We start from the raw sequence: 12,138 nt of genomic DNA, 5'->3' as shown, positions 1-12,138 counted from the left end.
ACATTAGTTAATTACTCTCCAGAGAAAATAATTTGTTACACTACTGGTTACACTGTTTTCTTGTTGTTCTGTACATTGGCCCAAAACGCAGTATCTCATAATAACCAGTTAACAATATAACCCTGGGGCTACAATCCCACAAACCAACACGAATCCCTATCCTAATAAGGACACACATATGATCTTTCTTTTAGTTTTTACATATGAACAAGAACTTGATGACACAAGGCAAAGATGAAAACCAGCCCAAACAGAGTCTGCAAGCCTGACCACTGATCACTGCCTTTGTTACCTCTTCAGTTTAAGACTCACGCTTGTCTTTGGGCTAGATTAGCATTAGCATCCTGTCTGTACAGGTCTCAGCAAAGAGTTGAAGTTGCGTTAGCGGTATAATGACGCTGTTTCTGTCCTGGACACACTTTGCATTTGCCATCTGCTCTTAACCTAATGTGTAATAAAAAATAAATGCAATGTCTATATCTCATCTCTAGATGTGTTACTTTGTAACGTGTTACACCCAACAGTGGTGTTTAAATGACAACTCCTGTCAAATATGGTCACATGCAAAAAGCATAGTGCCACTAATTGTACATGTTACTGACATTAAGAAAAATAGTTTGAGAGTCATATAAAGACCTTTACACTCAGGGAAAACACTATGACAAATGACTGTTTTTTATCATTTGAAAGATTTGAGTCATTTGAATATCCCATGAAGCTTTAATTTGCCTTCACACATCTATTGACTGTTGGGTTGCAGCACACCACATCACTTGCAACATGTTTCTCGAGGAAGTTAGGCATTGCCTAACCTCTGTTTTATCATTAGTTTTGCAATGCTTATTAGATGCAGGCAAATTAACCACTATTGTCCTTCCACATGCTTGCAGCAAGAAGTCATGATATTAGATACCAAATGATATACGGTATATCAGCTGAGCTGTCTTTCCCTTTGGTTTTACTAAACCCAAAAACTGAAATGAGTAAGTGCAACGCCTTTAATGTGTTTATCTTTCATTATCCAGACATAACTCAGACTGTTCATGTTTAAATGTGAAAAAAGGAATAGTATTGCAGAATCAGTTCAGGTCATGTTGTGTTTCAGATCTTAAACTGAAACAAGTGAAAAGTGAAGTAGCTTGTAAAATCACTAAATGGTCTCGGAATAGAAATACAAGTGAGATTAAAGGCCTCAAATACTTGCAGCAGATATAGTGCAGATTACAGATTAAGCATCCAGTCAGTCTTGAAAAGGAACACAGGACCAGTGTTGGGAAGGTTACTTTTAAAATGTATTCCACTGCTGATTACAGAATACATGACCCAAAATGTATTTTGTAACGTATTCCGTTACTTTACTCAATGAGAGTAACGTATTTTGAATACTTTGGATTACTTAATATATTATCATGCTTTTTACAACTACATGAATGTACTATTGCTGTGTGATTTATTACTATTACTAAAGGTTACTTGCCATACCAACACCAACTAGATGTTTAAATTTTAATATAAATGAGTAACAGTAGTGTGGACATTAGGTAAGGCTTCACTTTTTGCAGCGATCTCCTATAGAAAACTATCCCGCACATATATAAAGGGACCTCTGGCTAATACGTCGGGTTCGTGTCGGGCTCATAGCCGAAAACTAGCTTTACTTTGTTGTCTGGGTCAACTTTTCTAGTGAGAGACAGAGACAGGGATTGAAAGGCTGCTTCAACGGAACTTTTTGTTTCGGAGGAAAACACAAACACAGTGTACAGTCGAGTCTTAATAGCTCACTTACAACTGGGCTCATCAGGCACTCTTTTTGGCTGCAGTGGTTATTATTATATTTACATGCTTCCACCTCCTGTTTCTGTTACATGTATTCTGTTACTCCCCAACACTGCACAGGACTCTCAGGAAATAAACTTACTGTCAGGCAAACCACCAGGCAAAGCACAGACGAAGAGTAAGTCACCTTTATAGCATGCAAAGCCTGTGCAACTAGTACTAGAATTATGACTACATTGGACCATAAGAGGCCAGCCATCAGTGGAAGTAATACGGTGGAAGACAAGGGTATGGAAGCTGGTTTCATTCTGATTTAATACACACTGCACCATGGTTCCAAGCTCCGTATATTTCATAAATATGTAATGCAGATTTTTGAAGAATAGTCCAATTGTAGCATCCTTGTCTAGTGATAGTGTTAGCGTGCATTGCTCTCATGTTTCCAACTGCCACATAAACACATCATTCAAACAGCCTTTCCAGTGCATTACCACCCCACATTTATACAAGCCTCCTTTCACTTAAAGTGTTCTTTGATTATTGTTACTTCACTCAGATGTTTGAATGATGGATTTAATGCTACACAAATATGAACCTACTGACCAGTTATACTGGGGAGTCAAACATAATATGTGTGGTAAACCCAAGTCATAAATCCAAGCTTCTTCTTCTCGCTCATTCATCATAACTCAGTCAAATCTTGACACACAGACAGGAAACACATCGCATTCAGTGTGAGTTATAGTTTGCATCAAAAATGCACTTCACTTGGAAATCACAGAAACAAAACATAGTTCAGTACTTGGCTGAGAATGATTATGCTTTTGTTTTTTCTTCCCTATCAAGTAATCAAATCATAGTTGCCTGTACATTCAGGAGTACCCTGTAAACAGGAACTTGAATTGCTAATTTAGCATACAGTCAGAAATGTATCCACAGGGTGTGTTTGCCCCCAATGTCACTAATGCAACAGAGAGATCAGTAAAATCAGTCCTTTATTCCTGAGTGATAAAAGCATGGATAGGCCAACAATGGAATCCAGGGACGGCTGAAGAATGCTGAAAAATGAAGCCACTGTGGAAGTGGTAAAAACTCCAGTTCCTCTTGAGCCACTTGAGACAGTATTCATTTTCAGCCTCTATGAACAGCTTCACTTTAAATCTGAGGAAGTTGGATGTTTTTAAGTCATCCACCTAGATTACTGAGTTAGAGGTGTGGCCAAACTGATTATGGGAGTCCTGTCACAGGCAGCTGGAAGCCAGGCCAACGTCTGCTAGGCCTCAGATATTGAATTAGACCTCTTCACTAATTGTACGTAGTGTTGATACCTTCAGGAGCATTTTAATGGGTTATTTGACTAACATTATGGCTTACTGTTTTGGTATAGACCACCCCAGAATTCTGTGCATAAATTTTGCTGACTTAATTTCTACCTTTTTGTTAGTCTGTTACTTAGTTTTAGCTTAAATGTGACAAAACCCATATTATGTCATACACTAATGATGGCTACCTAGAATTTAAAAAAAAAGAAAGAAAGATGGCAAAGTTGGGATTAGTATTATGTTTGGTTTAGAATTAAACCATATGAGGGGACATGTATAGGGAACTGAGTTTGTGTACAATGACTATGAGTCTGTGTTAAAAACACCAGGCAGCAGGTTTCTCCCCGAGGCCACCTGAACAACTGCCAGCTCAAATATCAAAGGTGGCCACATCAGTCCTCACAGACGTCACCTATAGGCATTTCATTCTATACGGAGAAAAAGAAGATTGCGCATCATCTTAGACACATTGGACATGTGTGCTTTTTTTTTTTTCATTTTTTCAATGAAACATTAAAGTTGAGTGGGATCCCACTGCTGCTAAAAAGTAGAGAAAAACACAAAACTCTTCCTCCAAGGGAGTCATTTTTCATGGAAGTGATGTTAAGAAATGAAAGACAACATAATCTGTAGTAAAAGCAGCACCTCCATGTCATGTCTTGGCAAATCAAATAATGACTGTTAATTTAGCAGATGTGAGAAGCACCATAGATTACGCATGGGCCACTTGGGTGCTATAAATCTCTGCTGAAACTGACAGATTGGAAGAGAATGTGACCTGACTTTGCCTGCAGTTTTATAGTTTTAGCGGGGAAACCATAATCATCTTAATGGTGAAAGACCCCAGATCTTAATCTGATATAACAACTAAATGAAATCAGGTTGCAAATTGGATTAGTGTGACCAAAAATAATGAAAACGTGTACATGATCTTTTTAGACACCATCTGACCGTCAGACTCCTTTTGACGAAGGGAATAGTCGAGTAGCTAAATACAAAAGATTTGGAATATAGCATAGAATTGTTATTTTTAGTTTAGTTCATTTTTTTAGTCTTATTTATTTATTTTGACCCTGTGAGATAAACAACACAGACAAATGGTTTCATAAAACAATCTGGCATTTAAAAAAAGTCACTGGTTAACTAATGGTTGTGTTTTGTAGCCAGGCTTGTCTGTGTTTGCCCCTCAATCCGACCCCTGCATCCCCTATTGAGTACTTTTACTACAGATGCCGATATATCTGTGCTCCTGGTAAATCTAAGATATTCAGCAGAGCATATCTCCACATGATATGAATTTTTACTTGAAAAGCTCATAATCTTTTCTGTTTAATAAGGAACACTAAAAGTTAAACAAAAATTTAAAAAATATGGATGCAAATGTTACCTCTCAGTGCTGACTAAGGTGACCTGATGTCCCTCTTTATGTGGGACTATACGGCCTTTTGCCCCTGTCCCACAAACTGAGTCGATGTCCCACATTTTGACTGGCTCTGTGTGATGTGCGTCTGCACAGTTTAGTTCTATTTTTATTTCTAAGTCAGATAAGAAAATTTCAGACTACCTCCCAGCATTAGTAACAGGCCCCACATTGTTCCACAGAAACAGTTTTTGGCCCACATTTGTTTTTTGGGGATCTAGTCACCCTGGTGCTGGCATTGACCTCCAGAGAGGAGCTAAGCTATATTAGCTAAGATTGTGTATCAGATTTATGTCTCAAATTTGCATAGCCAGAAATAAATAAACAAGTTAAATAATTCGCCTTGCAAGTCCAACGGGAAGCAGTCGTTGTGATTAGTTACCTACTTCCCATAAATGTTCTGTGTGCAAGGTCAGATTAGGAGCGTTAGGAGATGTTTGAAAGGATTTCATTTAGTGCTTTCAGTCAGCCACAGTCTCTAAATTTAGTGACAAAAAACTGAGGTATTTAGGTACTTCTGCTACTGTTTTAACTCCATTAAATAGATATTAATTTGTTCTGGAAAAACTGACATTTTGAAAGGTCATAAGACAGCAAAGCCGAATACTGGCTCTCTTATGTTTAGCCAGGCAGGTTTTATGTATATACATAAATAACCACTTAAAAAGCTTTTTATGGGAATTCATCACAGAGTTTCCCTCTTAATTTGGAATAGTGTGAGTGGAAAGAAAAATGTCTGGGAAGGAGACGTAAAGAGTGAAGAATGAAGGACATAACGATCTAGACAGTGGAGGTGAGGGAGATAAAGAAAATTGTTGAGACAGGGAGGAAGATTACCGTCTCAAAACTAACAGAAAGAAGACAGCTGGACTGTCATATGACTGCACTGCAAGGAAGGCCAAGCCTCACCTTGAAACCTCATGATCTCTATCTACTCTGACTCTCTGGGAATTGTGGGAATTACCGTTAAAGAAAATGAAGGAAAAAAATAGACAAGCAAACAGAACTGTGCTAATGAGGATTTCCATTTAGAGCCTTTTATATCACAGCAAGACTCAAGGTTACAGGTCAAAGTAATGAACGTCTTAAATGAATTGTGGAGGATGTATACGTGCATGCGTCTGCAACTCCCCTGCTTTGTGTCGTTTCTGTTCTACAGAGCAGAGCTGCCTAATCCCCATCCTTACAGTATGTTTTGCTCTAACTAGTCATAAAAATGTGCAGCGTAAACACTCTGCTAAATGTGTAAACCATGTCAGAGCAGGCGAGGCTGAGAATCTGTGACCATAGGATGAAAGAATCAGCTTGGTCCACACCAAAGACCAAGGGAAGACAGGAGGGAAATTAAAGATCGTGGTAAACCCACTAATACTTTGCTTTCCTCACCCTTTTGGTATTAAGACTGCTCTTGATTCATTTGCTTGACATTTAGGCTTTAACTGCATGTTGATGGGTCTTCGCTGACCAGAAATCTTTTAAGAAAAGTGCTTGAAGTCTCGAGTACTTGACTTTAATTACAAAACACTCAAAAAGCATCTCAAACCCAGAAACATAGTCGAGGGCTTTTGGGGATGTCGGCATTATAGATGGACCTCTGGGACCAGAAAAGTTACTACTGGTCCTTGTGAAGGTGACATTTCTTCACTTTCACTTCTCCAAGTATTTTATGGAATAGTAATGCTAGATTGAACATGTTCTGCCAACTTTCTGTTTAATCCAAGTCCATAATACTGCATTAAAGTTTCAATGGTTGACCAAAAATGTAGAAAAGATGATTACAGAACACGATGTAATGAAAATAAATGAGAAATTAAATTCATAATTTCTGAATATTTTTCATTTGTTTTAATTTGCAGATTCTTGTTGCATCTTTTTTTATTTTGAAAGTTTAATTTACAAACAGTAACAGGCTCAAACAGACCAAACAGAACCTTTTCAGGTGTTTTTTTTTAGTACAGAACTGGAAACTGGAAAAAACGGTCAGAAACCTGAGCAAGGACTTTGCATGATTTTTTGTGACTTTATTTGTTGTTTCAACTATCGGATTTAGGGGTCTGCCTTATTTGGAATTTATCTCAATTAATAATTAACTTGTAAAATGCAGTTGCTGAACAGCTCCATAAGGTGGTGCCATTTTCCTATTTGCTGCCCAAACAAGAGTTTTTAGTTGTACACAGACACTGACGTAGCGTGTCGTAATGGCCTCCTATTGTGTGGTAGAAGTTGAGTACTGGAGAACAAAGCGCTAGTGTAGAAATCTCCGTTTCCATAATCCCAATAAGTTCTAAGATAGTCAGCTGTCCCATGCTAGATAAGCTAGCCGACTTTTGCTAGTTTTTCCACAGGCACCATCGCATATTACAGGCTTTGTACCCTCATGATTTAATTGTTTAATTGTTTTTCCTCCTCAGTGTGGGAGGTTGTGCTGCACACATAAATGCCTTTGTGAATATATTGGTAATTAGCACATTTTCCAATGCTAGATATCAGAAAAGTGGCGTATCCGAGTACAGAAGCAGATACCTGTTGATATTCCTTTTTGGTCATCTATGTCCCACTAGTGGGACCCACAGTTTAAAAACCACTGCTTTAAACTAACTAACTTCAGAACAAGAATATTTGAACATCAAGGCATTTTGGCTTCTGTGCTCTCAGCCAGAGCACTCAGCTCACATGTGAACGTACTGAAGAGAAACATGATGAATATAATGATTTTTTTTTCCTGCTGCCCATCACCCTTTGTGGATTTTGCATGGACCTTAAGCTGAGTATGAGCAGTAGGCCTATCCTGAAAGAATACCCTCATCACTGTTAGTTAATAATAACTGAATTAAAACAAGTTTATTTCAGGAAAATATACCAAATGAGCACACCATACATGTTTTTAAATAATTTGTTTTTTAGCCAAAGTATGTTAATAGCACAGGACTTGTCGGTAGTGATTTCTGCATAACTCTAAATGAATTTGAAATTTGTTACAGCCACAAAAAGCTGAGATTGGGATCCAAGATTGATTCTCTGGGTTTGTCCCACTAAAAATATCCCAACACTGATTCTGTAAAAGCCTGCTTGCATTTAAAAGATAATGTACTACTTTCATTTCCATGGTAAAAGTTGTTAACCCTCTCAAGGCAGGCGTTGTCGATTTGCAAGAGTTAAAAACTAACAACCCCACATACATATTTTATGAGTTTTTTTTACTCAGAAGTACCACTGCAGGACTTGGTTGTGCATTAGCAACAAAAAGTTTAATTTGAGCCTGAGAGGGTTGCATTTTTTGATATATACATTTTCGCTTTATCCTTCCCTCATACATCTGTTGGATTTTTTGTTTTCTGTGATCTAATAAAACTAATTTGCCATTTTTGGAAAGATTTAATTGTACAGTTTCTGGATATGTGGAAAAATTGTCAGTTGTAAAGTGAATTATACATAATGCTGCAGCACGAGGAGAGGTGAAAAAACATCACATGTTGAGGGGAATAGATTTCCAGAAGAGGAAGGGGGTTCGGGGACACTACAGCTTCTGGTCAGTCCATCTGGAAATGTCACAAAACATCTGTGATGGGATAACACTGGTGACCCACCCAGACTGCCTTTTCCTGGCTGATGCTCCAATCCAACTCCATTGGTCAACAAGAGACCAGTTAAACAGAACGAGTGATTGCATCTGTTTCTTTATTTAAGTTATCTGGTGAGGAAAAATGTACTAAGCACACTTTTTGGTGTTGTATAGTTACAGTCGCACATTTTTACACCTCCAAACTTCTTGGCACGATCTCTGCCATTTTCACTCTGCACATTCGTTAAAGTTGATTTTATGCCTCATTACGTTTGTTTCTGTTGAAATAAGCTCGCTCTGATTTTGATCTTTGGTTGTTGTGTTTTTGGCGGCAGTCCTTTGATAGCTGCGCATTCATAATTCCCCGACATTTTTCTCAAGCTACTCTTGGAATTTAAACCAAGGTAATTTAAAAGAAAAACTGCCACAAGAAATGAAAGTAGAACAAAAACTATACAAACAAGTTATGAGATGAGATGCATAAACAAGAGAAAAAAGTTAAACTGTCCACAATAAAATTATAGTGTTTTTAACCATATCTACTGTACTTCATGTTCTTACACTGAGCACCGCCCCTACGCTGTTCACAACCCTAACTCCTTATTTTTTCTCCATTCTTCCTGCAGTAAAGCACAAAATGAACGCTGTTAAACTGCAGCTGCATGGCATGCCCGCACGCAACAGCTCACAGCTGGAGCAGCAGCTTCTCTCAGGATTCCTGGGAGGCCATCATTGACTCAAGTGCCCATAAAGTTACGGAATTGAGCCGGTGTCTCCCTCTCTCGCCTCCTTCCATGTGTCCTAATTTCCCCGTCCTGCAGTGTGTCTGGATGTCAGGAAAGGCTCAAATCCGCCACCGCAACAGCTGCTCCGGCGGCCTCTTGGCGTGCATACACACTTCGACGCACGCACGTACTCAGAAAAGTGTAGGAGAAGCAGCAGCAGGGACTCATCCACCAAAAAGGCTGAATACGCCCACAGATGCGCGCCATTACACAAAGCTGCCCAGACCACAGATCCTACAATACACACGCCTCATCGGGCCATCGTGTTAGTCCACGCACCCGCTAACAGCATCAGTATTTCTGGGAGGATTATGCGACTCATTTAACACCTGCCAACAGTGAAATCTGAAGTCTGAGGTGGTTTGATGGAAGGGAACAAGGTTATACAATGTACCCACGTGCACCTATTCCAACCCCAATTCAAATATTTTAAGTATGTTTTCACATTCATTTTAAACGAGTTGGGAATGTTTCTTGCATGCGCATTTTTAACAAAATACTAATTTACAGTACTCAAGTTTAGTACGTAAGAAGATTCTGGAGAGGGTATCTTTGCGCCCGGAGAGCTCTCACTTTTTCTTTTCTTTTTTTTTCTTCTTAGGTCTAACAGGTTTTAGTCTGCATGCGTATACAAACAACGGGCACGCACACACACGGAAAGAGCAACAAGCAAAGAGGGAGAGCAGTGCGCACAGGCCACCTTTATTGTAGGAGTCATCCGTGACACATCAACTTTCACAGCCACTAACCGCGATCTGAGGAGCAATTAGCGCGTGGGTAATCCAGAGGCACATCGTTCTCGTGCGCATTCGGCCAGATCCGCTGGTAAAACGCCCGCGTGTGACTAAACAACAGGAGTTCCAAACATTTGTATGCGTAAACCAACTTTGTAAATAGCCAACCTTCAAGTCTACCTGTTCCAAACTCCGAGGAAAACGTGCAACATACGTTACTTTGTCCATTCTGGGTAGTTTCCCTTTTTACTTGGTTTTACTGACCAAAGCTTAAAGTTAGAAGATGAAATAGTCGGTGAACACAAAATAACACAGTTTTTTTTTTTTAAACTAAATACGAAATCTTCAGCACATATTTAGACGCGATTCTCTACCAAATTCAGGATTTCTGAAACTTTTTAAAGCCATTTGTACAAGTTGTAAACCCAGCAGCTCTAGAGCCGTTTACCCAATCCACTTCATAAGAAATCATCTGAGTCTGTTACCATCGTTTAAATAATGTTGAGCAAGTCGCACACTTTGGCTTATACCTGGTGTCAAAGAACCAAAGAGTTTTGCAGCGACAAAAATACTCCACTAAGTTCCCAGTTAAATGAAATCAGTTGTTCCTACCGTAATAAAGGTAACCATAGCATCGGCGGGTTAGTATCCAACAGAGTCGACATGAAGGTGATTAATTTTTACACTGAATCCTTCGGCGAAAACTTCCCACTTTGTGAGGGCTGCCGCTTGTCTGTGCGCCACACTAGTTCTGTGTGGACAAGATCAGGGTGTGCGTAATGCTCTCTCTCTCTCTCTCACACACACACACACACACACACTCGCTCTCGCTCTCTCTCTCTCTCTCTCTCTCTCTCTCTCTCGACAACATAATCTACGCCGCTCTTTCTGTTACAGGACAGATGGCTCTTGGCGCATGCAGCAGGAAAGAGCAAAGACCTGCATGCATGCATGCGGCCACTGTCTGTCAGCGAAGCAAGCCTACTGACATGAATTAGGACACAGAATTAGGAGCGTGTGAGTGTGTGCGTGCCGCGCGTGTGATTAATGCTCTCTTTCAGTTTGTCTGTATGTAGTTCTGGCTTTTATTGGTCAAATTCTTCAAAGCCTAAAACTAAGATTAAACTGCAGTCTGAGTAACAGTACAAGTTTTAGACAGAAAATTTCATTCAGATTGTTTTATAGTCTATACAAACTGGTAAATCATTGTAATTTGGGCAACATTAGTGTGTCAAACTTTTATTTGCAAGTTCCTAAAAAATCTGACTCAGCTTCTTGTAAGAGTCAGTTTCAAGCACTTTATTTAATTCTAAAACACATCAGACTTTGCCAAAGAGGACAAAGTCCTGTTAGTCCTCACAGGAGAATTATTGTTGGCTGCCTGTCCAAGGTGTACCCCGCTTTTCATCCTGTGGCAGCTGGGATAGGCTTCTGACACCATGGATAACGATATCAGGACACAATGCTTAATCTTGAAATTCAGGTGTTTTCAGTACCACTGCCACAGATTTATGAAATAAATCACCAGAGCTGCCAGTTTAGCTTACTGGCTTAGCATCACTCATATGTCCTGTGGCTAAAATGCAGTTTGAAGTTGACCTGTGGGCCTTCGCTGTGTGTTCTCCTGCTCTTTCTCCCCCTCTTTTCTCCACTGCTGACCTATCAAATAAAGGCAACAAGCCTATAAGTAAATCTAAAAAAAGAAATCACCAAACATCTAGCCATGCAGTCTGCCTTTACAAACATTTCTAAAGAAACAAATGGGCCATTCTACAGAGCTCACTGAATTTGAGCGTGGTACAGCATTAGCATGCCAGCTCTATAACAAGTCAGTTTACAAAATTTCTTCCCTCGTAGATATAGAATGATCAACTGTAAGTGCTATTATTTCAAAGTGGAACCTTTTGGAACCACGGGTGCTCACCCATGAAGTGGCGGACCACTAACTTTAATTGTTATGTTGTACAGCACTTTGGTCAACGCCCTATTGTTATTAAATGTGCTTTATAAATGAATAAAATGAAATGAAATACCAAGTTACAGAGTGCTGTAGCACACACACCAAACCGCCAAACATCAATTCAAAAACTGTGTGCCAGGAGCTTCATTGATGGCACTGCTGAACAGCTGCTGTAGGTGTGATGTGTTGGTGGCCCAGTAGTTTTGTTCATAAACTGCACATATTATTGTTATATCATTGTCATGTTTACCTTGAGTGAACACGGTATAATATTATCAGTATAATATGATAACTTTCAGCATTTTTGCTATGCATTTGTAGAGATCAGCATAATGTAAATAAAAAATAATTCTTAAATGAGGAATATAATAAAACTCAGAGTTGGATTAGGCCTTGGCTATCTCCTAGCTTCAGTGTCTGTAGGATAAGGCATTCTACTTAAAGGCTTGTTGTAGTTTCTGTGTCCACCAGTCTACTACAAAGTTACTCAAACTTGCACCTGCATAGATTCAACCTCATTCGACAAGATGCTACCCTGCATTGCCAGCAATGACACCAAAGGATCTCAGTGGATGTTTG

At 39.3% G+C, this 12,138-nt stretch overlaps 1 protein-coding gene across 1 annotated transcript in view; it reads right to left on the bottom strand.

Annotated features, from left to right (window-relative positions):
• Positions 1 to 10,392, bottom strand: part of ntf3 (neurotrophin 3) — a 40,962-nt gene extending 30,570 nt beyond the window's left edge. The window contains exon 1 of the mRNA XM_040036767.1: positions 10,212 to 10,392. Coding sequence (XP_039892701.1) covers positions 10,212 to 10,229 — 18 coding nt within the window. The 5' untranslated portion in view covers positions 10,230 to 10,392. The remainder of the gene's footprint in view (positions 1 to 10,211) is intronic.
• Positions 10,393 to 12,138: the final 1,746 nt, after the last annotated feature.

Source organism: Simochromis diagramma, unplaced genomic scaffold, assembly GCF_900408965.1.
Source record: "Simochromis diagramma unplaced genomic scaffold, fSimDia1.1 OVJJ01000371.1, whole genome shotgun sequence".
In the NCBI taxonomy this organism is placed as follows: Eukaryota; Metazoa; Chordata; class Actinopteri; order Cichliformes; family Cichlidae; genus Simochromis; species Simochromis diagramma.
The sequence above is the reverse complement of the archived record's forward strand: the minus strand, read 5'-3'. Positions and strand labels throughout refer to the sequence as shown.